At 46.3% G+C, this 27,674-nt stretch overlaps 1 protein-coding gene across 1 annotated transcript; it reads right to left on the bottom strand.

Moving 5' to 3' along the window:
* Positions 1 to 405: 405 nt before the first annotated feature.
* On the bottom strand, positions 406 to 26,944 carry LOC112114231 (b(0,+)-type amino acid transporter 1-like). The gene is made up of 6 exons (XM_024210839.2): positions 26,201 to 26,944; positions 13,654 to 13,787; positions 9,043 to 9,172; positions 5,934 to 6,058; positions 5,192 to 5,279; positions 406 to 639 (listed from the first exon to the last, which is right to left on the bottom strand). Exons 1-6 carry the CDS (start codon positions 26,942 to 26,944, stop codon positions 406 to 408), a joined length of 1,455 nt encoding a protein of 484 aa, XP_024066607.2.
* Positions 26,945 to 27,674: the final 730 nt, after the last annotated feature.

The raw sequence follows: 27,674 nt of genomic DNA, 5'->3' as shown, positions 1-27,674 counted from the left end.
TGGCTCATGGCTGTAGCCTACTGCAGGGATAATGGTACATTACCAGTGATAAGACCCTATTTCCTTGATTGAATAAAAGTATGAATCCTTCATGAGAATTCCTCTCCCTCTTTGCCAGGATAGAAATATACATGATGCACTGTGGAGTCTTCAGCAATGGGAGGGGGTCCAGAATGTGTGTGCGGAAGGGAGAATGTCTCCCCAGAAAATACACAAGGAATCTTCCATTGGCCCATATCTATCTACCAGATGTTTTTGTTCCATTTTCTTCCACTCTACTTAATGTAGTTATTCTGCTTCCCCTATGAACAAGCTATTTTGCACATATATCTCAAACAAATATGGTCTTCAATATTGGAATAAATAAGTAGGAGCAGCCAACAGTATAGTACAGTGAATGTTAAATCAGTTCGTGTTCTTAGCAGTCGGGGCAACTTCCAGGAGCAGCTGGAGATGCAAAGTGATTCTCTGTAAAAACTGGGGATGGCGTTTGTAATGAACTAATGGGAAGTAAACAATGATACCACTAAGGATGAATAGGATGACATAGAGGAACTCGATCTGTGGTTGGTCGATGACTGGAGCCAGCACCAGGTACACAGATGCAATCAGCACAATTATTGGTATAATAATTGGAACCTGTGAAAGCAAAACATCTCTGTAAAGGACCATATATATCCTGGGCCTGACCCTGTGAAGTTCTGAATGCCCTCACCCCCGCTGGAATAGCACTTTCCAGGAAGCACTCAGCACCTTGCAAAACGGGGCCTTTGGGCACAAACTCTTCAGCCAGCCATTAAACCTGTGTGCGCATGTTCTAGGTACACTGAGGATTATGAACACAGAACCACAAATCCTATAATGGTGTCTGATTGATCACTTGTACAATGCTGACAGACCTGGTCGTCAGCAGGCAGGATCAAACCTGGGACAACTGAAGCTTTGGTGTACAGCCTAAGGCTGTAGCAGACTCATTAATCTCTAGATCAGGAGTAGGCAACCTACGGCACGCGTGCCAAAGGCGCACACAAGCTGATTTTCAGTGGCACTCACACTGCCCAGGTCCTGGCCACTGGTCCGGGGGGCTCTGCATTTTAATTTAATTTTAAATGAAGCTTCTTAAACATTTAAAAAACCTTACTTACTTTACATACAACAATAGTTTAGTTATATATTATAGACTTCTAGAAAGAGACCTTCTAAAAATGTTAAAATGTATTACTGGCACGTGAAACCTTAAATTAGAGTGACTAAATGAAGACTTGGCACACCACTTCTGAAAGGTTGCCAACCCCTGCTCTAGATGGTCTAGATGCCACTAGAGGGGGACAGAGCGCCACACCAAGCAGACAGGGGTTACACATGCACCGATGGGTGGATGCCCAAGTAGTCTATTTCTGTAAGTTTGGCCTTAAAAATATTTAATCCAAAACTTAAATTTAAATTAAAATTAAATTGAATTTAAAATTTCACCAAAAACCTGTAAATAAACAAGAGGGAATAATCCTGCACTGACAGGGAGATGGTTTAGGTGCCCCAATTGTTCTTTTCCATCTCTAACTTCTGTGATTCCTTCCTGAAAGTAGGGTATCAAACTGCCAAGGGCAATGCTGTTGTGCTTGTTTAATATGTAAGCGGGGGAATGGTCCCGCTATTGTGGGGAACTTTCCTGGCTTCTGCACTACCCCGGTGAAGTGGGCTAGCGAAAGGATCTGAGTCCTCGCTCCCACTTCCTTTACCCAGAAGCCTCCCTGCCCTTGAGGGCTCCCCTTCCACTCTCCTGTCTGGCAGAGTCCTCGTAAACCCCGACAAGACTGGGCCCAGGATTCCTGGGGGTCTCGACCCCCAACCCTGCTGTGGTCACCCAGAACAGGGGCTAGGGTGTCCCCACTCCGGGGTACTCTCTCTGCACTGGGCACCTCCCTGACCCACTGATCATTTCATACAATTTAAAGCAAATACAAGTTGTTTAATTAACAATTAATTTAAAAAAAGAATAAGGAAAAATGGGAAAGTTTAAAGGAAACATCACCCCGCTCTGTGGCAGGGAACATCACAAACAGTGTCTCTGGAATGTCAGGGCAGTTCACAGTCTGTTCCTTGTAGGTCCCAGGCTCCTTCTCAGGCCCTGGCTGTGCTGCAGAGACGCTGTGGGTTGGACACTTGCTCTGGCGGTGGCCACATGCTCTCAGGCTCTAGGTGGCAGGACCCTTTTTCTCAGCGTTGCCCCCGCCCTGACAGGGTTACGATCCCCCTCCAAGTCTGGCCTGCAGAGCCTCTTGGCTGAGGCGTCTCCCTGCGCTGGGCCCACTGCCCAGGGCCCCCTTCGTCTCCCCGGCTGCTCACCGCACCCAGCTCCAGACTGCTCCAGCCCCACTCTGCCTCAGCACGGCTGCTGCTGCTGCTCTGCCTCCAGCTCCCTGGGCTGCTTCTCTGGCCTCTCTGGCTCTGGTTGCTGCAGCTCTCCTCCCAGGGCAGCTCTGCTCTCTCTGGGCTGTGCTCTGGCTTTGGGGCTGCAGCTCTGCTTCCAGCAACTTAGCTCCGGCCCCTGCTCTCTCCTTAGCTCGGCCCCGCTCTGTCTGACTCAGGCCATTCCAGTTCACATGGAGGACAGGACCCCTCTGGCCTCCTGACTCGCCTGCCCGCCCTGTCAATCAGGCTGATCTGGAGCATTGGCCTCTCCCCATTGTTCCTGGGGACTGTCAGTCTCAGGCTCCTGATTTCCCATCGACCCTCCTCCTTTTAATGCTGGGAGCTAGCCAACCAAAACACCCCCACTGAATGTTAGTAAGGGGGCAACAGTCCCCTTACAAATAGGGAGAGCATGGATGGGACCCTCCACAGATCTCCCTAGCCTTGCTGCTCAGCAGCACTGCTCTGCCTGCCTCAGCCCCTGCTCACTCCCAACTGGGCCCCAACCCTTCTGGCAAATTCTAATAAAAACTCTAGTTTTACTTTGGGTGTGAAAATGTTCCTCTTGCAGACAATGGTGTGTCACAAGGACAGATCCTTCTATGGCCACTGCCATGTTAGCCAAGGTCAGGGGACCTCTGGAGTTAGTGACATGAGTTGCTACAGTTTGAGCTAAAGAGCCAAACTATCAAGTTAAAAATTGTAACAGGCCCATTACCTCTGTGGACTGAGACCCAGGAGGCACATAAAACACACTGAATAGGAGGTTGCACTTCCACTGTTTCACTCTTCTTTAGCCAACAATATGGAGTTCGCTGTCTTAGTTTCAGGACAGAATCACAGGTAATAGGTGCCTTACTGGGACTTTTCCATCACCCTGCCAGTGCGGGGCCATGCTCTACTGTACCGTCACTAGTGCTTTGTCAAGTCTAGCTTTAAATATTAAACCTGCCCCATGCCTCCTGGAGAACCCTAAAATCTACGTATTGCCCCATCCCAAAGAAAAGCCAATGGATTGTGAATGGAGCCTGCTCTGTGTTCTCTTTTTCAGTGAACCCCTCTATGCCTAGGAACTCTCCTTTCTAAAGAGTTCCCTGCCTAACAGGAGACGCCCTACAGCACATCTTCTCTGGAGCTGCGCAGTCTGTCGGGGCACTGGAGAGAGGAACAGGTGACTCCAGAACAGGACCTCATATGGATCCCATGAGCTAAGCTGTATTGGGGAACCAGTACCCTAGGAAGCAAACATGTGCCCCAGCCATGGCAAAATGACTCAGGAGCTCCTTTTAGAGCGCTCCTTTTCCTAGATCCTCTTCTCACAGGTTTACCTACAGAAGGGGGTGACCCATCCCAGGAGTAGCCAGAAATAGCTTTTGAGATCAGAATCTGATTTTATTTTCCTCTCCCATCCGTAAGAAGAAGCAGTGTCTGAGATCTAGGCCTAAAGATAAACCTTCCCTGGTGTGAGGGGCAGTGGTTTTTTTATTTTTTTATATACAATACATATTTAATTAGCTTTAGAGCAGTTTCCTTGCAGGTAGCTATTTGTCTCCATAGTACACTAATGTTCAATCCTGCCAGATGGGATTAAAGAGAATATTTGGTATCGACAAACTAGGCAAATACAATTTAGATGGGGCTACTATAAGGTGGGTGCATAACTGGCTGGATAACCGTACTCAGAGAGTTGTTATTAATGGTTCCCAATCCTGCTGGAAAGGCATAACGAGTGGGGTTCCGCAGGGGTCTGTTTTGGGACTGGCTCTGTTCAATATCTTCATTAACGACTTAGATATTGGTATAGAAAGTACGATTATTAAGTTTGCGGATGATACCAAACTGGGAGGGATTGCAACTGCTTTGGAGGACAGGGTCATAATTCAAAATGATCTGGACAAATTGGAGAAATGGTCTGAGTTAAACAGGATGAAGTTTAACAAAGACAAATGCAAAGTGCTCCACTTAGGAAGAAAAAATCAGTTTCACACATACAGAATGGGAAGAGACTGTCTAGGAAGGAGTACGTCAGAAAGGGATCTAGGGGTTATAGTGGACCACAAGCTAAATATGAGTCAACAGTGTGATGCTGTTGCAAAAAAAGCAAACGTGATTCTGGGATGTATTAACAGGTGTGTTGTGAGCAAGACACGAGAAGTCATTCTTCCGCTCTACTCTGCTCTGGTTAGGCCTCAGCTGGAGTATTGTGTCCAGTTCTGGGCACCGCATTTCAAAAAAGATGTGGAGAAATTGGAAAGGGTCCAGAGAAGAGCAACAAGAATGATTAAAGGTCTTGAGAACATGACCTATGAAGGAAGGCTGAAAGAATTGGGTTTGTTTAGTTTGGAAAAGAGAAGACTGAGAGGGGACATGATAGCAGTTTTCAGGTATCTAAAAGGGTGTCATAAGGAGGAGGGAGAAAACTTGTTCACTTTAGCCTCTGAGGATAGAACAAGAAGCAATGGGCTTAAACTGCAGCAAAGGAGGTCTAGGTTGGACATTAGGAAAAAGTTCCTAACTGTCAGGGTGGTTAAACACTGGAATAAATTGCCTAGGGAGGTTGTGGAATCTCCATCTCTGGAGATATTTAAGAGTAGGTTAGATAAATGTCTATCAGGGATGGTCTAGACAGTATTTGGTCCTGCCATGCAGGCAGGGGACTGGACTCGATGACCTCTCGAGGTCCCTTCCAGTCCTAGAATCTATGAATCTATGAATCTATAAGGGTGCAACATCATTCTCACTTCCATGGGCAACAAATACATGTTTTTTTAAGTTTTACCTTATATGGTCTTGGCAGTTCCGGTTTCTTAATCTTCAAGTACAGGAGACCAGCAATAGTTGTGCCATAGAAAAGCCAAGCTGTAAAACTGCCAAAAAAAAAAAAAAAAAAAGTAATACCATTGAGTTCAGGAATTAGATCAGCTGACGATAAAAGCCTTGCTTTTCAGATAGCAACTGTATGTATCTTTAAGAAAGTGCACTGCTTAAAAAGGAAAGGAATCATTAACTTTAGTACAAAAGAGCCCTTTTTAATTGTCCTAAATCCAACACTTATCAACATGCACTCCATTTTTCTCACCTACAGTGATCAAAACTTTAAAATGGAGAAAATATCATTAGCCATTGGAACAATTTACCAAGTTTGTGGTAGATTCTCCATCACTAGCAATTTTTAAATAAAAGATTAGATGCTTTTCTATATATGCTCTAGTTCAAACAGGAATTGATTCTGAAAAATCCTATGCCTGTATTATATAGTGTCAGACAAGAGGATCCCAGTGGCTTCTTCTTATAATCTATGAAAACAGCAGGTATGGATCCATTTGTAAATTACTATGAATCACAGCAGCATTCACATGCCACAAATTTGCTAGTCACACACTTTCCCTTCTTCTTTCCCCCTCCCCCCAGAAATTGTTAGCTAGAAAACGATAACCTGAAGGCAGCAGGCAGAGAGAATATATTAAAAATGTAAAAACAGATTCTGGGAGGGGGAGGGGAAATGGAAATATTAACCATACCTGAAGAAGTTTACTATGCTGCTGAAGTTTCCTGGTATTATCATTATTAAAGCCATGGCTGATGTAAATATCAGAGCAGGGGAAGGCGTGAGGCATCTCACATGAGCCATGGACAGAATATCTGGCTGAAAGTCAAAGCAAAAGGTAACAGACAGACAATTCTGAAATGCATACTCATGCTCCCATAGGCTGCAGTGGGAGTTTTGCCTGAAGCAAGAGTTCAGGATTGGGACCTTAACCAGCAGCTAAGCACTCTAATTAAAACTCAGTTCTACTCTGAAGGGTGTAAACATGGAACGCCTCAAGGCTATTTTTATCATGGCTCAGTGATTTCGCATCAGATTTGCTCAGGCTGCAAATAAAAGAGTGGATTCTGTCAGTCTGTAGCCTCTAGCTGGTACCTGAAAGCCAAGTCAGATTCTTTCTGGATCATTAATCATCATTAATAATAAAGATTCTGAAAGCAAATTCTGCCTTGTTACATCTGGGCAGCCTCACTGTTCTCCAGCTCTGCTACTTTCAGTTACTTTCCAATGGGACTTGACATCAGTGGGACCATTTGGGGAACTAAGCATCTAGAAACGAAAGACTATTGCAACCAGCCCCCAAACAAACCCTGATTTGTTACAGAATGTGGGGTAACTTGCTAGCCTTTCCATTGCTTGGTTCTGAATGGGAGGGTTTAAAGAGAGCACTTTGTCTAATTTCTGAAATGACTATCAGGTGCTCAGTTATAATACTACCCTACCGCCTGAAAAACTGGGTAATGGCATACATTCTGAACTATCTGTTAATGCACATGCTCAGAGCTTTCAGATCCCAAACTGCCTAGAGCATCATATGCATCCCAGAACTTTCTATGTATGGATGACACCATCTTTCATTTCTAAAAGGAGCCATGCAACACATAACCCCCTGAGTTGTTTGCATGGGCCCAGGCATTTAAACACACTGAAGAGTCCATGAGCTGAGGGCGTAGGGGATGCAGAGTCTTACACTTATGCAGGTGGGAGGAGAAATGAGGGAGAGCAAGAACTATACTAAGGGGGTGCTAGAAGGAACACAGCTTCCCTGCTAAGTGCAGAGAAAGAGCTCCCCTTCTTCTCCTTGGCATAGAGATCATCACGCCCTCACAGCTCCCCTCCCCTCCGCCCCACCCTGTTTCAATTTACTTTAACCATTGAGAGAGACCCTTAAGAGTAAAAGACTTTGAGACTATGTCTACACTCAACGTTTTTGATAGTTCCTCTCGACCCCACCCCACAATTGATCTAATACATGTGCAGCTTCAGCTCCAGCGATGGTGTGAGCACGAATGTAGCCAATGCACAGGCATTTCCACCACAGTAGATGACCTGTGGGTAAAAAAAAAGCCCACACCTCGTCTGCACACTCTGTTGCTGGTGCTCAGAGCCGCACCTTTCCACATGCAGACAAACCCTAATAGGGAGAGTTTATGAACAATGTCTGATTCCGCATCACCTCCCACTTCAGCTGTGGCTGGGCCAGCAGCAACTGAAGAGTCAATCCACAGAGCTTTCTAAAATCCTGCAGCAAAAGGGGAGTTAGGAGCCAATATTTCTAATGAGTCTGTTTTTAAAAAAACAAAACAGACTGGGGGGGGGGAATCAAACAATGAGGATGTCTTTATATATATCAGTAAATGGCTCAAAGAAGCTTTTTCCCCTTTTTGTTTTCACATGCCACCATTAGGGGGGGGAAAGAGCACGAATCTGATGTAAGCAGAGTCAGGATGAGCTCTACCCTGACATCTGGTGGTGAATTATGGCGAGTGTGGAAAAGAACTTCAGGGGCTGATCTTGTTTGCATAGGCACACCCACACGCCTAGCATGAGCCCACAGCAACCGAAAGTGGTTACTTTGGCTGATGTGGGATCCCCAGTTTCTCTGTTATTGGGGCAGGAAGAATAAAGTGTTGTTACCCTGATTATGTGAATCAAGGCCAGTGGAACTGTTGTATGACAGAGGGACTCACCATTAACTAAGTAGCACATGCTAGACAAGGGACATGGGTTCCAAAACCCAGTGAATTGAGAGAGGTTGGGGACAGGTATGTGTACCTGATGGGATGGGCCTGAAACACCAGTTGTACTATGCCCTCCCCTGTTGAATAGGGGAGCTAATTTTGCTTCCATTAGGAGTCTAGCTAGCGGTTGCTGAGCTGAATTCATTTTGGGCCAATAGTGCACCAGCACTGGGGCTCCCCTACTACAAGCTGAAGTCGCTAAAATTGCTGAGCTGAGATCACTGAGTGCTGTGTTAACTAGTGGGGGAGCCTGAAGATATATTGCTAAGCAGCTGGCAGAGTGGAGCAGTTTGCGGGATGGTTGGAGCAGCCCATGGAACAGTGAGCAGAGCAGTTTGCAGGGGCAGCTGGAGCGGTTCATGGGACGGCTGGTGGAGTGGAGCGGCTGGCAGAGCCGAGCAGTTTAGGGGACGGTTGGAGCGGCCCACGGAACAGCAAGCGGAGCGGAGCAGTTTGTGGGGACGGCTGGAGCAGAGCGGCTGGTAGAGCGGAGCCATTCATGGTGAAGGCTGCAGCAGAACTCCACGGAGAGACGGAGCAGTTGGCCTTGGACCACGTAAGGTACCCCTTAACACCCAGTGTGCCCCCCCCCATTTCCACCCAGGTTTGGGGGGTAAAACTCTGCAGATAAACTTTTGAACTCTGGGGCGGCACTGACCAGGGACAGAGACTTTTGGGTTGTTGGACTTTGGGGTGATTGGACTTAAGACCCTGAGGGGAAAAGGACACTGCCACACTTACTTGGAGGTGGGTCTTTTGCTCATGGTTTGTGTTATGAATCCTGTTTGTGGTGTTTCCCCAACATAATGCCGCATTGTTTCCCTCCTTTATTAAAAGGCTTTTGGTACACTCCGACTCCGTGCTTGTGAGAGGGGAAGTATTGCCTCCTAGAGGTGCCCGGGGGGTGGTATGTAATTGTCCCAGGTCACTGGGTGGGGGCTCGAGCCGGTTTTGCATTGCATTATTGAAACGGATTCCCTAGATACTGAACCCGGCCCTTGTTGCTGCCAACTCAGAGGGGCAGAAGTGTTACACTTAAATAGACAGTTTCCACTCCCTTACCATATGGCCTTCCCTTGAAGCAATATAGCACACACGGCCTCCACTGAAAAACGTTCCGTTCGCTGACCCAAATGAAGACAGCGCAACTGACAAGGAGATCACCCAGACCCAGTTGCCCAGGACTTTATTCCTAAGTGACAGGAAAATAAAACAGCAAAGCCACAGATCATGCAAAAGCAAATGGTTTTAAACATGACAGAGGAAGACAATCAGTCTCACTCCCTTAATTCCTCCTTAACTAGTTGTGCAATGCTATGGCCAGCAGAGGCGGTCATCCTGACCAACTGGAAGAATGCCCTTAAGGAATGGTAGAGGATTGAGCCCTGGATTGCATTCATTCAAGGAATGCAATGCGACTGTCACACCATGGGCCTGTGTTCGCTGTCATTGAAGTTAATAGCAAAAGTCCTATTGATTTTAATAGGAGTAGGATTGGGGCCTCTTGTTTAATTATCTAAAGACGCAGGAGAGAAATCCTGGGAAGAATGCTGACGTGAAACCGAAGGGTTGTTGGAGGTTTTTTAAATTATTATTATTATTATTACAACAACAGAAAGAAAGAAAGAAAGAACAACCCCCTCAAGCATGCATTAAAAGCATAGTTCTTTAAATCCACTTGTACATTTCTCAACATCTTAGCATTAGTTACTGCCTTGTTGCTTTATGATTCCAGAGTACATTCTCAGAGACATGCTAGAGTTACATTTCTTTGAGTCCAGAAAACAGTTTATGGATTGCCCAAGGAAGGTTGCTAGACACAGGGGACCTGATTCTCCTCTCTCACTGGAGTAAATCAGGCATGACTCCGTATCAGTCAATAGAGTTACACTGGTTTAAAATCAGTAAGAGGATAATCAGAACCATAAAAACTGGGGCAGGCTCCATCCAGCTTGGTGTTACCCTAACAAACCAATCGTAAGGTTGCAGACGTCTCTGGAGGCAGATGCTGGGATGATATCCTCTTGTTCCTGCCTACAAACTACCGTCTGGTATTTAAAACAAAACTAGATTCTACCTTTGGGGATGATGGAGGGTGAAATTAACAATAGTAAATGTGTTACAACAACATTGGCCTGCCAAAGAAATCACCATTTGTGTGCATTTAATGGACCAAAATCCCAGATCCAAACATCTTCAGGGGGTTAAACTAGATGACCCTTGCGGTCCTTTCTAACCCTATCATTCTATGCGTGAAATATCAATCTGAATTTTGTGGCTTGAACCCATCTGTACCACTGTAAAGAGAAAGGGAGAGAGAAAAAGGGTGGGGGAGGAGGAACATGGCCACACTTGCGGCAGAATGTATTGGAAGCCACTAGATTTGGATTATACTTTCAGCCTGGCTAAGGCTCGGTCACCCTGTTTCAGTCTGTCAATCCCAGGAGTTCAAAAATCATGAGTTAGGTCCCTTCCAAAATACGAGATGAGCTTAAAAATCATGATATAAAAAAATATTAAGAGGGAGAAGGGTGTTTGCTTTCTGTTTTTTGAGCCTTTATTGTTCATGATTTCAAGCTTCTCTGAATCTAGGAGGGCTCCACCTTTTAAAAAAAAAAGGTGAGGGCCTCACGTAATCACATGACTCCAGAAGGTGGGGCTTTCAGAAAAAACTCCAAATATCACCAGGCTTGCAATAAAATCACAAGAGTTGGCAACACCACAGTTTTGCACCTACAAAATTGGCAGCTGCACTTCTGGGGCCCTGAAAATGAACTGCAGGTGCAAATCTGAGAAGCTTTCTCAAGGTGCAACCATTTAGATGTGCATTTGCTGCCCAACTGCGGACTCAAAAGAAATGCGGAGGCAGTTTTTGGATGCAAATTATGCCCAAAGGGAGACCATGCTTCTGAAATTTCAGCCATAATTATCTGAGGGAGGACAAGAGTTCAGGAACTCCTATCTCCCTGTCCTGTGCTCTGGCCACTAGATAATGCCTTTCTCTAGCAGCTTTTTTTTACTTTAACCAGCAGTTAAAGCATGCGACTGTCAGAGTTCTTGCACTGCTGCTGGAATCTTCACTCATGCTCCATAAGCATCTTGCCCTACCCACCTTCCTGGTCGCCATGGGCCTCCCCCTCCTCCCTCAGACATGCACTGCACACTAGCCCACCTCCTGGTTGCTGGGGCCATGTTTCTTCCAAAGCTGTGCTCTCAGGGTGAAAAGGTTAGTCAAGCAGGAGAAGGAGGCAGGTTATAAAACAGAGAACTCACAAATAACTTGTTAATCAGGAATGACAGGAAAGGAAGTGCAGAGAAAGTTCATGCCCCCATAACTTAATGGGGTTTTGTAACTGGTTTGAGCAGAACACTGGTCCTTTGAACTCCTGTTTTCAATTACATTTAGGGTTATTAACAATGCAATAAGAGCATAAATGAGTTCTTAAAACCTGAGATGTTGTCTCATACCCATAGAAACAAAGGTCCTGTTGCATTTTTAATAAGAATAGAGATTGCCTCAGTGTTTGTGGCCAAAATTTGTCCTCCCATCCCATGAACAACTTATTTAGAAGTGTAGTGGATTCTCTGTCATTTGAAGTCTTAATATCAGGGTTGTATGGCTTTCTAAAAGATATGCTATATCTCACCCAGAAGCCATGGGCTTGATGCAGAAATCACTTGATGAAATTCTATGGTCTGTGTATGCAGGATGTGGAGAATGAGGGAGTGATGTGTTGGCTTTTTATAAATATCTTTTGTAACTCAGATTATCTGTTTAATATTATCCTGCCTAACAGCAAGGAGTTCAATTTAAGGATTTGTTAGAGTGGGGACAAACAGGAAATGAAACAGTGGCACTATCATGGAGAATGCTAGAGGTCCTTGAGGAAACAATGGGGAAGATGTTAATGGAGGGATACCCCCTGCTTGGCTCCAGCCAGGCTAGAATGGTTTACTTTTCCCAAGGCAAAGCCTAGGATCAAAGAAGAAAACTAAACCATCGCAGGACATGGGGCCTTGAAAAGATACATGGGGTGAGCAAGTTGGAGAGGCTGTCCAGGGAATGTCAGTGAGCAGCAATGAAAGGAGACACATGGAAAAAGACACAGAAGGCAGCAAGCAGGCCATCTGCTTCTCCTGTCCCAGAGATGGGAGTAACTGGGAGCTTGCAATGAACAGTTAGGGGATTTATTATTTTTATGACTATTGTGCATGCTCTGTGTGTTTATTTATATGGAGTTAGATTAGAAGGGGGAGACCCAGTTGGAGAGTGTTTGAATTGTGGGTCTGTAGCGGGGCGACAACTCACTCCTGCGGTGCCTCCTGCTGATCGTTCAGGGAATTAGCTCGCCAGCCTCCAGAGCGCCCTCTGCAGGCCGGTGTCTGATCTTGCCGCTGGCCCTGTGTCCCTCCCGGACCCCGGTGCCCCTTCACTCAGGGTTCTGCCCCCTGCAGTACCCCACAGTCTCCCTGGGTCTCCCCTCCCCAGGGAACCCCCAACCCCCTATCCCAACCTCACCTCAGTCTTTGGCTACTGTCTGTCACCGTCTAGCCCCCGCTCACTGGGGCAGACTGCAGTGTAAGTGCCACTCATCATCAGCAAGGAGGGTTTGGACCTGCTCCCTTTGCCTACCCTTGGGCTGCCCCTCTGCAACCCCAGTTCCCCTTCCGGCCTTTGTCAAGGCCTGAAGCCTGGGGGTTTTCCAGGCTGGAGCTCCCCAGCTCCTCTGGCCTTTCCCCAGCCCTGCTCCAGTCTAGGTACCCTGCTCAGCTCCCAGCAGCCAGGCCCATCCCTCTCAACTCTAGAGAGAGACTATGCCTGAGCTCCAGCCTAGCCGCCTCTTTATAGGGCCAGCTGCGACTTGATTGGGGTGTCATCCCAGCTGTGGCTACTTCCCCAGCCATCCCAGGCTTTGCTTTGCCGCCTGAGCCCTATCCCAGGGCTGGCTTTGACCCTTCCAGGGCCAGAGCAGGTGACCACCTCGCTACAGGGTCCCATTCCCAAGAGAAGTGGAGGGACAGGCCTGTTACTTGAAAGGGGTGCACTAAGGGGGTTGAAAAAGGGTCTAAGAAGACACAGTTTACCCAAGGCCTGAGCCAGAGTCCAGAATAGATCAGACTAGCCCTTTCTGGCCTGTGAGCCTGTTGCGTGGCACTATCCCACTCTATGGGTCCATCTCGGCGGTACTGTGTTTATATGGCTTGGGAGGTGCTCTGGAAATCTTTGGGCTGACAAAAATATAAAAAATAATCTAGCTCTCTCATAATAGTATAGCACTTTTCCATCCGTGGATCTCAAAGCCTCTTACAAAAGAAGTTAGTGTCATTATCCCTATCTTACAGGTGGGGAAACAGGTGAAGTGGGGAGGGATAGCTCAGTGGTTTGAGCATTGGCCTGCTAAACCCAGTTTTATGAGTTCAATCCTTGAGGGGGCCATTTAGGGAACTGGGGTAAAAATCTGTCTGGGGATTGGTCCTGCTTTGAGCAGGGGGTTGGACTAGATGACCTACTGAGGTCCCTTCCAACCCTGATATTCTATGATTCTATGACCTGCCCGAGGTCACTCATCAGGCCAGTGGCAGGGCTGCGAGTAGCACTTAGTTCTCCAGAATGCCAGTCTGGTGCCCTAGCCACTGGGCCGCAGTGACAGTGTTAGTACACGCATAGCTCACCCCCAGCTGACGGCCACAGCGCCCGAAGACAGAAGTTCGGCTGGAGTCAGGGCTGCGAAGTAGCTCACGTTTACCAGCAAATATAGGCATGTCACCAAAGGAATGGCAATCATCATTGCTCTTGGAAGGTTCACCTAGGGAAGAGATAAAGAAGGATGTGCTAAGGACTCCAACACAGCGATGGATATTTACAGCTGCTTCTTGCTGATGGCCAACTCACTCTGGAATTGAAATCTTCATTGACAATTAATGCACCGCAAAACCTTTGATAGGGTGAGACTGGACATGGTCACATGGTCTTGTGCCATAACCTATTTTATTGAATTCCCATGAACCACTGTAAAGCATTTAGCAGCGGCTATAACAGAGTTCCTGTGTGCCTGAGCATTTGTTGGCCAGCACGCTGAACAGAGCTAGAGACTGGACCAAGCTGACCGAAGGGAAAGGGATGCAGGTTCTGATAGGGCCCGGATGGGAAAAGAACAATTTTTTGACGCTTATGGTTACGGTTGCTCAAAGACTGAAACCTGCCCCACTTCCCTCTCTTCCACTTCCTGCTCTTTGCAAATGGGAGTTGCATGGAGGGGGAGGAGAGGTGGTGGCTTGGGTATGGGTCCGGGAAGGGAAAGGAAACCATTTGTTGGTCCAAGGAAAGGCAGAGCAGTCTATTCTCCCTGTGACCATTGCAAATGTTTATTACCATTCCCAGTCCATGTGGCCTCTCTCTCCACCGAGTCACTTTGCAGAAGTGAGGAGAAGTGGGGGTGAGTGAGGCATCCTCTCTGGCAGTTCCGACAGAATGCCGTGGCCCTTAGCAGTGGAGAGGTGTTAATCCAAACAGGGCCGGCTCCAGGCACCAGCCCACCAAGCAGGTGCTTGGGGCGGCCAACGGAGAGGGGCAGCACGTCCGGCTCTTTGGTGGCGGGTCCCTCAGTCCTTCTCGGAGCAAAGGACCAGTCGCCGAATTGCCGCTGAAGACTGAAGCGGCGGCGGTAGAGATCGAGCTCGAGATTGCGATCGCGGCTTTTTTTTTTTTTTTTGCTGCTTGGGGCGGCAAAAACCCTGGAGCCGGCCCTGAATCCAAAGGTGCAGTGAAGAAAAGGCACTTCTGTAGTTTCCCTGTCCCTTTCAGTGCTGCTCACTGAACACAGGGGTTGGACTTTCTGGTGATGCGGGAGGTGTGGGATGAGTTCAGGGGTGAGTGGATGTTTTCTGTTGTTCTTTGTTCCTTTACTATGGGAAGGAAACTCTGTCTGCTAGCTAGTCAATTTCCTCTCAAATTTCCACCCAGCCCTGAGGGCATAATTCAGCAAATATTTGGTGTAGCAGAAATTCAAGCTGGTTCCCCGGGTTTAACAGCAGGGCAAATGGGTGTGGTCCAGCTCCGTAGCTCACTGAACTCCTCCACTCAGCAATAGAGGGGTCACCCTTATTAGAAACATCTCTCTAGCATAGGTGGCCGGGTGCCCTCCAGAGTCTTTTCCATTCTGGTCTATTCAGGACTGCTATGTTCTCCAAGTGATGGGCAGCCTTTAAAGAACAGAAAGGTGACTCGTACCATGACCCCTGAAAGAACCAAACCAACCCCACACGCTGTAAACATTGCATTTTAATAAAAGTAAGGCAGGTATCTTACCATTTTTAATCTCAGCTGCTTCCTTGTGGGCTGCCAAAGTAGTATGAAAGAAGGGGACTGTAACAGCTGCATTGCCTGGATTCTAAAAAGTATCAATACTGTGGCCTTCAGCAGTACAGTTGTGTTATGTGGGGGGATTTAGGTCCCTTCCAAGGAAAATATGAAATATAATGTTACGCGGGTCTTTGTTGTGGCAAGACATTCTGCTGCTGAGAGGGAACCCATTCTGGTGGTAGGGCAGAGGGGCACCCCAGACATAGCAAAGGAAGACGTCAAGGACTCTGGAGGACCTGCCTGTTGGTGTAGACAGGAGTCGGGGCAGTTGGACTTTCCTAGGGCAAGAGAGGATCAGGCTCTTAGGCAGGATGAGGCATTCCTGCAAATGGAGAGACAGCACAGGCAATGGGAGCATGCACAGAGGGAATAGAATCATGCACTCATGCAGCCCCAACTGGTAGCGGAACGCTTTCAGGGCCTGCCCACTGCTGGGGACGCTGCTCCTTTACGGGAACAGGCAACACCACCTCTTCCTCCTCCAGCAGCAGTGAATCCCAACTCCCTCCCTGCTGGGGAGGGACATGCTGGATGCCCGACACCATGTCCTCCTCAGGCACCAAAATCCCCTCTTGAGGGAGCCCGGTCCAGTCCTAGCACAGCCTGTGTTCGGCCCCCAAACGCCACACAGGAGATGTCCCCATTTGTCACACCACACAATAGTCCACGGGCATTCCCCCTCTTCTCAAGGAGAGGGGAAGGTTGTGGAGATGTCTTTGCATAAAGTAATTTTTGCCCACTTGTAAGAGAATTTGGCTTTGGGGGGAGGGGGGTAGGAGGCTCATTTGTTCCTGTTACAAACCGTTCTTGTTCGATGTATATATGTTAATACAGGGGTCTCAAAGTCCCGGCCCGTGGGCCATCTGCGGCCCAAGAACCTCCCCACTGCGGCCCACGGAACCTTTTTAAAAAGTTCTTTCATCCGGCCCTCGTAGCTGCCGGCCGGGGGGAGGGAGGGCGGGAGGGCAGCGGGCAGGAGAGATTCACATGCCCCTCCCCCCAACATTGCTCCATCCTGCTGTTCCTGGGACCCTCCCAGGGGTTGCACTTGGCAACGTCTCATTCATAAAACTTTTGAGGTCTGTTGCCTGGGGGACATTCACTTCGGGCAGCTTGGCTCCCGCAAGCAGTTCCCTATCCCTGCTGTTGCTGGTGGAGCCGTGACCCATGCAGCCACGCTGCTGGCTCTGTCTGCTGCAGGCGCTGCCCCCCGCAGCTCCCATTGGCTGGGGGAGAGGGACAGAGATACCGTTACTAGTCGCCGGGCAGAGTCAGCCATGGAGGCAGCGTCACTAGTTGCTGGGCAGAGTCAGCCGGGGCAGCATGAGGCCAAGGGAGCGAGGGAAAAGAATGGGAAACGGGCTAGGAGGTGGCATGACTCATGAGGCTCCAATAACAGCGCAAGGGGGCACGCTGTCTCCGTCCCCCCTCCCCGAGGGCTGACTCCATGGCCAATGGGAGCTCCAGGAGCAGCGCCTGCACGGAGGCAATGTGCCTGGTGCTGGCAGATAAGATAAGGTGAAGATAAGAAGAAAGGAAAGAAGTTCTTTCTAGCTGTCGGCACTGCAGGTCTGGGTAATGAAATGGGGCCCTTTATTTACTTTTTTACCCACTGTCCCATGTAATGTTGGTAGGTTGTGTTGGAGAGGCCATCTCAGCAGGAGCATCAGGAGGCACTGAACCTGATGAGAGCATAATCCCAGACACACAACACAGGGCGGGTTAGAACCACCCACTGCCCCATCTCTTTAGGGTAGTAGCCATGCTCCTCCCTCCCTGCATCTGATCAGTGGGCAGACCATGACTGTGCCTCCTCAGCCGCTTTTGTGCCCAAGGAGGCCCAGCCTGGCAAGGTCCTGCTGTCAGCAGAGCATGGAGTGTGGAGCAGGAACTGCCTCATGGTAGGATGGTCTTGGTGAAGGTGCTTGGTGGTCCCTGAGAGACTTTGTCATTGAGTACAAACAGACTAACTCGTGCGTGAACTGCAAAGACCAAGTTGCCGTTTTAAAAGACTACAATATCAAACGACATTACACAACGAAACATGCACAGCAATATGATAAATATCAGGGAGAACACAGAGAGAAGATGGTTTTACAATTGAAAAAAGGATTAGCAAAGCAGCAGCAGCTTTTTCAGAAAGCGAGAAAAGAGTCAGAATCAGCAGTTTTGGCAAGTTATGTCATGAGTGAAATGATTGCTAAGTGTGGGAAGCCATTTACTGATGGTGAATTTATTAAGCAATGCTTTATTAAAGTCAGTGAGATCATATGTCCCAATAGGAGAGAGGTTTTCAGCAATATCAGCCTAGCAGAGCGTATTCTTGAGCTCTCTAAAGATATTGATGGGCAGCTCATTGAGAAAAGCACAGCTTTCCGCGCAAATTCAATCGCAATTGATGAGAGTACCGATTTGGTTGACAGTGTGCAGCTTGCCATATTTGGGAGAGGCGTTGATGAAAACTTGGCAGTAACTGAAGAATTGCTCAGCTTTTCAACAATGCGTGGTAGAACAACGGCCAGTGAAATTTTTCACTGCCTCACAGAAGCACTGGAACAATACGGTCTGCCATAGCACTTGTTAGCAGGCTTAACCACTGACGGGGCCTCAGCAATCATTGGTCAAAAAAATGGATTGGTAGCACTAGTACAAAGAAAGATAGCCGAGCAAAACGCTGAGCAACCAATAGCGTTACACTGCATCATTCACCAACAAGCACTGTGCAGTAAATCTTTGAAATCTGACAATGTCATGTCAGTTGTTGTGAAATGTGTGAATTACATTCGCCCCAGGGGCTTGCAGCACAGACAGTTTCATGCTTTCCTGGAGGAAATTGAATCTAAATACGGTGACTTGCTCTACTTCACTGAAGTGTGCTGGCTAAGCAGGGGTTCTACTTTAAAGAGATTCTTTGAATTGAAAACAGAGGTGAAAAGATTAATGGAAGAAATTAAAATGGCTTTACCAGAATTTGAAGATCACAAATGGATGACAGATCTTGCTTTCCTTGTTGACGTAACACAAGACCTGAATACCCTAAACCTGAAGCTGCAAGGTCCAGGCCAGCTGGTGACAGCAGTGTACGATAATGTGAGAGCATTCACAACTAAACTAAAATTATGGAAAAATCAGATTTCTCAGGGGAATCTCACTCATTTCCCAGCATGCAAGTCACTTGTGGAAGAGCTCGGCTCTGAAATACAGTTCAGTGGTTCTGAATACACTACTAAGCTTGTCCTGCTTTTGTAAGAATTTGATCAGCCGTTTTCAGATTTCAAAAAGCACAAAGAAAGCTTCGATATGTTTGCTAATCCGTTTTCTGTTGATGTGGAAACAGCACCATATGATTTACAAATGGAACTCATTGATATGCAGTGTAACACATCTTTAAAGACTAAATTCAGAGAAAACAAGGATGTCACAGAGTTCTTCAGACAACCACCACCATCTTTCCCAGATCTTTGCAAAACCTTCAGAAAAATCATATCCTTGTTTGGCAGTACTTACATTTGTGAGAAACTTTTTTCCACAATGAATATAAACAAGTCAAAATACCGAACACAACCTTCTGATGCACACCTTGCTGCAATCCTGAAGGTTTCAACTGCTCAGTCACTGAGGCCAAACATCAACAAACTGACAGAACTGAAGCATTGCCAGGTATCTGGCAAACACTAAAAACTCTCTGGCAGGTGAAGAATTGTATAAAGTTGTATGATAGTTTTATTATTTCTAAGAAATTCAAAATAAAATATCAATGTTTTCTTTTCTGAACACCATCTTCAGTGACATTATTGGCCCGCTAGGAGGATTTGAGGACTGGCACTGGCCCTAAGGTAAATTGAGTTTGAGACCCCTGTGCCGCTTCCCCAGTGACTGGTAGGGGAACCTGGGCCCATCCACGCTCCGGGTACCAGTCCAGGCACTCTCAAATCAGCAGCCAAGGTCTGCACCATCCTAAACCTTGCTGCCATTTTCCTGAGCCTTTTCCTACTCCACCGCTATCAGGCTTCTGCTCCACCACCCTTGTGGTTAAACCTTTCTTTCAGGGCCAGGATCCCAGGGCTTCTACTCTTCCCCTGGATCTCCTTCTTTCCCTCTCTAAGCCCAGAGCGTAACCACAGACTTCCACAGCACTGCCTCCTTCTGCCCTCTCTTCCTGACCCTATACCAGCCCTGCCTGCTCCTGCCCAACTGGGCTTCATCCTCAATCAGTGCTTGCTCATCAAGCCTAACTCTCCCTCAGGTGTGGTCTACCAGGTTACTTAACCCCTCTTGGGCCACATTAATCATTTCCGGGCTCGTGTGGGGTGAATACCCCATCACACTTCCCATAAACCGACCCCAAACAGAGCAGTTAACATGAAACAAAAACATTGCTCAATGATGGTACTGAAGTGCATTAAAAGTCTCCACAATGCAAAACCATGACCACAGGTGTTAACCCTGAGGGTCCTCTCCCAATTGTCTGCTTTCAGTTAGAACATTCACTGCAGGGGATCAAAACCTATCAAGGTATCCCTTGAAGTATGTGGCAATGCTCTATTGCGCTTGTCAAGCAGTACTACATTGTCATAATAGTGTACCCCGACACAGTCCCAATTCACCATCTGGCTCCTCGTTATGCCATTATGTGTGAGCTCACAGCATCATGAATTTTGCTGGCCCTCCAGGAATGAGGACCAGCGTGCACATGGGTGGGGGTTGCCTGTATAGGCTTGGGAAAGCAGTTCTGTTTTGTGCCCACTGGCTGTGGAAGTACTCCCATTGAGCCCAACATACTTTATACAAAGCAAGTTCACCACGATAATCCAAACCCCGTTGGCCACATTGGCATCCAGATGGGTACAGAGGCATTGCCCAAAGGCGCACTTCACTACCATTCTGTAGCTACTCGGTCTGTTGTTTAATTCCCTTTTTCTTGGGTCAGAGATGTTGGGGTGAGGCTTCATGAGCCATGGTAGGAGTTGGTATGTGGAGTCCCCAGAATAAATGTCGGCACAGAAGCACCATACGTAGTCACATGGTTTTGGAAGAATAAATTCCCGTCTTTCCCTTGCAGTACAACCCCAATCTCCTGAGCACCCTGGCATCATGGACCTTCCCTACTGCAGCTGGAGCCCCAGGCCCTTTAAATCTGGATTTAAAGGGCCCAGGGGATTTAAAGGCCCCGCCTCTTCCGGTTGAAGCCCCGCCCCCGCTGCTCAGGAATCCGGCGTACCAGTAAGTCCTTTAAGTTACTTTCACCCTGGATAGATCTACAATAAATAAATATAAATTAAATAAATTTAATCACAGTACCTAGTACCACTAAGTGTTTAAAATACAAATAACAATATCAGTCTCATCCTTCCTTCCCATCCTGTAGGAGAATTGGCTGTATCATGGGGAGACTCCTGCTAGAGAGACTGTATGCTGAGGAACAAAGAGGAAAGACATCTGCACCACAGATAGTCCCAATTTTGGAAATACCTCTGTGATGCCTCCAAAGGACCACACAGACGCATGCCAGTTTATCCTGGTCTGAACCAAAGAGTTAGTGTGACCAGTAGCTAGTGCAGGATTTGCTAACTGCGTTATACCCTAATGACATTTATTGTTTAGTGTAACATTCTCACTAACTTATGACTTTCATTCTATCCCTGCCCTGGGAATAACAATCTCTTTTTTTTTTCAGAGCGACTGTCATTCTTGGAGTGACAGCAAATGTTAAATGCCCACCTGGCTCTTATAGCTGCACAGACAACACTTGCTCCAAAGCTTGTGGTGTAATGTTTGTATGTGCCGACACCTGTGCCATTGCACGGGCCTATCTGAGACAAGATGGGGGTCAGTTACACTTATAATTATTACGTGTATGGCAATAGTGCCTAGAAACCCCAGCTGAGATCAGGGTCCCCTTCGGCTAGATATCATACAAACACATAGACAGCCCCTGCCCTGATTGATTTACAATCTAAATAGACAAGACAGACAAAGGGTGGGCGGGAAACAGGGACACAGGGAGGTGAAATTACTTGCCCACGGTTATACAGTAAGTCAGTAGCAGAGCCAGGAATAGAATCTAGGTCTCTTTGAACCCCAGGCCAATGCCCTACCCACTAGACATACTATCTCCCAACATGTTCTCATAAAATGTCTCTTATTTATTGGTTAGTTTCTGAGGGTCCAATTATGACTTTATAATGATTTTCCAAGGGTGCCATCTGTTTAACCACAACTCTTTAAGATTACAAGCTATCATTTCCCACCAGAAAGTACTCCTTTCCTAACGGAGAAAAAAATTATAATTATGTTGTCAAGTTAATAATTAAACCAGGCATTTACAAAGATGTATTGTACTTTAATCTGTTGCATGACTCTTGATCATTTTAACGTTAGCTTATTTGCTGCCAATCCTGAAGACCACCTGTTTTGCTGCATCATCCAATGAATGTTTCCCTGAAATTGATGAAATATCCGTGTGTATTGCTAAACATTCAACATGTCAAAGGGTTAGATCACATGTAGATCACAGCTCATTGGTGACAATTAGCCCTAATTGTCCTATGGACTTTTGTGATGTGAATACTTGTCCATTGGGACCTGGACTGAGAACATGGTGAGGATTTTTGGGCTGTGTTATGCAGCAAATCAGATTAGGCGATTGCAATGGTTCCTACTGGCCTTAACATCTATGAACTATCAAATAATAAACACAGGGGGTTTTTTACTGAAGATATCACAAGTGGAGAGCACCTGACCAAAATTCTTCCTGTTCCTACCTGTGCTGTGAAACAGTGTGCTGTATTTCCGTAGATTGTCTCCCTCCACCCTAAAGGTGTCTGCCTCTCAGTGTTTAAAATTCTTCGGGAAGAAGTGCTGTGTAATGTAAGATATTCATTGTAATTTAAATTACTATTGAATTGTGCACCTTCTATTAGATCTGTAAATTTGTTTGGTGCTGCACTGGTATGAAATATGCTCTGTATACTTTTGCACTCACATGGCTCCATTCAACCAAAGATTGGTGACTATTTTAATCCCCAATTTATGGAGAGAGAAAATAAGAACATAAGAACAGCCATACTGGCTCAGACCAAAGGTCCATCTAGCCCAATATCCTGTCCTCTGACAGTGGCCAATGGCAGGTGCCCCAAAGGGAATGAACAGACAAGTTATCATCAAGTGATCCATGCCCTGTCACCTAATCCCAGCTTCTGGCAAACAGAGGCTAGGGACACCATTACCTGCCCATCCTGGCTAATAGCCTATCATGGACCTATCTTCCATGAATCTAACTAGCTCCGTTTTGAACCCTGTTATAGTATTGGGTTTCACAACATCCTCTGACAAGGAGTTCCAGAGATTGACAGTGCGTTGCGTGAAAAAATACTTCCTTGTGTTTGTTTTAAACCTGCTACCTATTAATTTCATTTGGTGGCCCCTTGTTCTTGTTTTATGAGAAGGAGTAAATAACACTTCCTTATTTACTTTCTCTATACCACTCACGATTTTATAGACCTCTATCATAGCTCCCCTTAGTCGCCTCTTTTCCAGGCTGAAAAGTCCCAGTTTTATTAATCTCTCCTCATACGGAAGCCATTCTATACCCCTAATCATCTTTGTTGCCCTTTTCTGAACCTTTTCCAATTCCAATATATCTTTTTTGAGATGGGGCGACCACATCTGCATGCAGTATTCAAGGTGTGGGCGTACCATGGATTTATATAGAGGCAACATGATACTTTCTGTCTTATTATCCCTTTCTTGATGATTCCCAACATTCTGTTTGCTTTTTTGACTGCCGCTGCACATTGAGTGGATGATTTCAGAGAACTATCCACAATGTCTCCAAGATCTCTTTCTTGAGTGGTAACAGCTAATTTAGACCGCATCATTGTATATGTATTAGGATTATGTTTTCCAATGTGCATTACTTTGCATTTATCAACATTAAATTTCATCTGCCATTTTGTTGCCCAGTCACGCAGTTTTGTGAGATCCTTTTGTAGCTCTTCGCAGTCTGCCTGGGACTTAACTATCTTGAGTAGGTTTCAGAGTAGCAGCCGTGTTAGTCTGTATCCGCAACCCACAGAATCCTCCCTACCAGCACTACAAAAAAAAAAGGATTCTGCATGGACTCCTCCGGACGGTCGAAACAACAGACTGGACTTCTACATAGATTGCTTCCGTCAACGTGCAGAGGCTGAAATTGTGGAAAAGCAACATCACTTGCCCCATAACCTCAGCCATGCTGAACACAACGCCATCTACAGCCTCAGAAACAACTCTGACATCATAATCAAAAAGGCTGACAAAGGAGGTGCTATCGTCATCATGAATAAATTGAAATATAACCAAGAGGCTGCTAGACAGCTCTCTAACACCACATTCTACAGGCCATTATCCTCTGATCCCACTGAGGATTACCTAAAGAAACTACACCATCTGCTAAAAAAACTCCCTGACAAAGCTCAGGAACAAATCTGTACAGATACATGCCTAGAACCCCGACCAGGGGTATTCTATTTGCTACCCAAGATCCATAAACCTGGAAATCCTGGACGCCCCATCATCTCAGGCATTGGCACCCTAACATCAGGATTGTCTGGCTATGTGGACTCTCTCCTCAGGCCCTATGCTACCAGCACTCCCAGCTATCTTCGAGACACCACTGACTTCCTGAGGAAACTACAATCCATCGGTGATCTTTCAGAAAACACCATCCTGGCCACTATGGATGTAGAAACCCTCTACACCAATATTCCACACAAAGATGGGCTACAAGCTATCAGGAACAGTATCCCCAATAATGTCACAGCTAACCTGGTGGCTGAACTTTGTGACTTTGTCCTCACCCACAACTATTTCACATTTGGGGACAATGTATACCTTCAAGTCAGCGGCACTGCTATGGGTACCCGCATGGCAACATTTTTACGGCTGACTTAGAACAACGCTTCCTCAGCTCTTGTCCCCTAACGCCTCTACTCTATTTGCGCTACATTGATGACATCTTCATCATCTGGACACATGGAAAAGAAGCCCTTGAGGAATTCCACCATGATTTCAATAATTTCCATCCCACCATCAACCTCAGCCTAGATCAATCCACACAAGCGGTCCATTTCCTGGACACTACTGTGCTAATAAGCGATGGTCACATAAATACCACCCTATACCGGAAACCTACTGACCGCTATACTTACCTACATGCCTCCAGCTTCCATCCAGGACACACCACATGATCCATTGTCTACAGCCAAGCTCTAAGATACAACTGCATTTGCTCCAATCCCTCAGACAGAGACAAGCACCTACAAGATCTCTATCAAGCATTCTTAAAACTACAATACCCACCTGCTGAAGTGAAAAAACAGATTGACAGAGCCAGACGAGTACCCAGAAGTCACCTCCTACAAGACAGGCCCAACAAAGAAAATAACAGAACACCACTAGCTGTCATCTTCAGCCCCCAACTAAAACCTCTCCAGCGCATCATCAAAGATCTACAACCTATCCTGAAAGATGATCCCTCACTTTCACAGATCTTGGGAGACAGACCTGTCCTCGCTTACAGACAACCCCCCAACCTGAAGCAAATACTCACCAGCAACCACACATCACTGAACAAAAACACTGACCCCGGAACCTATCCTTGCAACAAAGCCCGATGCCAACTCTGTCCACATATCTATTCAAGTGACATCATCATAGGACCTAATCACATCAGCCATACCATCAGGGACTCGTTCACCTGCACATCTACCAATGTGATATATGCCATCATGTGCCAGCAATGCCCCTCTGCCATGTACATTGGCCAAACCAGAAAGTCTCTACGCAAAAGAATTAATGGACACAAAGCTGACATCTGGAACCATAACACTCAAAAACCAGTAGGAGAACACTTTAACCTTTCTGGTCATTCAATGCCAGACCTGCGGGTGGCAATTTTGCAACAGAAAAGCTTCAAAAACAGACTCCTGCGAGAAACTGCTGAGCTGGAATTGATATACAAACTAGATACAATCAACTTAGGCTTGAATAGGGACTGGGAATGACTGAGCCATTACAAACATTGAATCTATCTCCCCTTGTAAGTATTCTCACACTTCTTATCAAACTGTCTGTACTGGGCTATCTTGATTATCGCTTCAAAAGTTTTTTTTCTCTTACTTAATTGGCCTCTCAGAGTTGGTAAGACAACTCCCACCTTTCCATGCTCTCTATATGTGTATATATATCTCCTCAATATATGTTCCATCCTATGCATCCGAAGAAGTGGGCTGTAGCCCAAGAAAGCTTATGCTCAAATAAATTTGTTAGTCTCTAAGGTGCCACAAGTACTCCTGTTCTATCTTGAGTAGTTTTGTATCATCTGCAAATTTTGCCACCTCACTGTTTACCCCTTTTTCCAGATCGTTTATAAATATTGTAAATAGGACTGGGCCCAGTACAGATCCCTGGGGGACACCACTATTTATCTCTCTCCATTCTGAAAACTGACCATTTATTCCTACCCTTTGTTTCCTATCTTTTAACCAGTTACCAATCCATGAGAGAACCTTCCCTCTTATCCCATGACTGCTTATTTTGCTTAAGAGCCTTTGGTGAGGGACCTTGTCAAAGGGTTTCTGAAAATCTAAATACACTATATCCACTGGATCTCCTTTGTCCGCATGCTTGTTAAATAAGGCATAGAGAAGTTAAATGGTTTGCTCAAAATCACAAACAAGTCAGGGACAGAGCCCAGCTTGCTTGGCTCCATGCTTTAACCACTAGACAGTATTGCCCCCTCATTAGCTTAAAAAAAATCAAGGGTGCTATTTGCAAAATTAAACAAATAAAGTAAAATCAGTATAATTCACTCACTTCAGGCTTCCTAAGTTCCTCGGTCACAAAATTCAGGTTGTTCCATCCATCATAGGACCACAGTCCCTGATAAAATGCCACTCCAACTGGCCCAATACCTGTAGTTGTGTTTTGAAAGGCATCCTGGAAACTTTGTGTATGTCCATTGATGAGCAACACCACTCCGCCTATCACGATGACCAGCAAAACTAACAGTTTGGCCACTGTAAATATGTTCATAATGGCTGTGGCCAGCCTCACATTGAGACAATTAATGATGGTTAAAAGCAGGATACAGCTAGCGGCCGTACACTTGACCACTACCTCAGGGGTTGAGCATCCTTGGTAAAATGGAGCAACAGCATATTTGGCAAAGCTTAAAGAGACACCTGCCACGCTGGCAGGCCTTACCACGATGATGGAAGTGTATGCGAAAAGAAAAGCAGGAAGAGAGCCAAAATTCCTTAAGATATAAATATAGTCCCCACCTGACTCTTTAATTATGGTCCCAAGCTCAGCATAAGACAGGGCTCCAAACATGACCAGCAGACCACAAGCAGCCCAGATGATGAGACTGCCTGCAGGGCTACCCATATGGTACAGCACCCACTCTGGAGACATAAAGATCCCAGACCCTATCATGGTTCCAGCAATTAACGACACGGCGCTAATCAGTCCAACCTCTCGCTTCAGCCTTAAAGTCCCCATCCCTTCACTTGGATCTGCAGCCGAACTAGAAGAGTCTACTGTCCTCCTTTCCCTCATAATGGAGCTGTTAGTATATGTTGCTTCAGAGAAGATGTAAAATAGCAGGACTCAGTGTCTCAAGTAAGGACTGTCTCAATCCTTAAGGTCACAGTTAATAATTACAGCAGTTAAAGTTACTTCAGATGTTACTGTTCAGTGATTTATAGACTGTCGAGCTATATGAACTTTTTTTGTTGCCTTCCTTTCCTTTTATTACCATCTTATGATGTGTTATAACACAGTGCTGCGTTACCCTGTTTCACCCCGGCTCAGGTGCTGAGCCCCTTTTACTCCCATTGCAGGCTATGGGAATGGTCTGCCCTCAACACCCCAGAGGAGGTGCTCAGCACCTTGCAGGATTGTGTAATCCTGATTAGCTTGCAGTTTTGCATGTTATATGTCTGTGTAAATCCAAAGACAAGCTGTAGACAAGCTAAATTCCCATACAAATATGCACTTTATTCTCTGCGGCTGATTAAAAGTCACTATTCAAGCAATTTTCAGAACTGGAACCGTAGACCCTGCACACTGCTGGAGCTTTGGACTTGGTTTTTCATTCCACATCAAGGAGCTGTTTAACAGGTTCTTCCCCAGAAGGCTGGTTATTGCGTCTTGTTTGGAGAAGCACCGAGTTCAGTTTCGAAATCAAGGACAGAGCAAGTGAGGTGAATGTTCTGTCAAAGGCGGTCCACAGACACAATGCTCACAGTTAAGGGCAGATTCTTGCACTGCTTGAACGGTTGAAGGG

This window comes from Terrapene carolina, unplaced genomic scaffold, assembly GCF_002925995.2.
Source record: "Terrapene carolina triunguis isolate 2854851 unplaced genomic scaffold, T_m_triunguis-2.0 Scaffold42, whole genome shotgun sequence".
Classification (NCBI taxonomy): Eukaryota; Metazoa; Chordata; order Testudines; family Emydidae; genus Terrapene; species Terrapene triunguis.
Note: the sequence above shows the minus strand (reverse complement) of the source record. Positions and strands in the feature narration are given on the sequence as shown.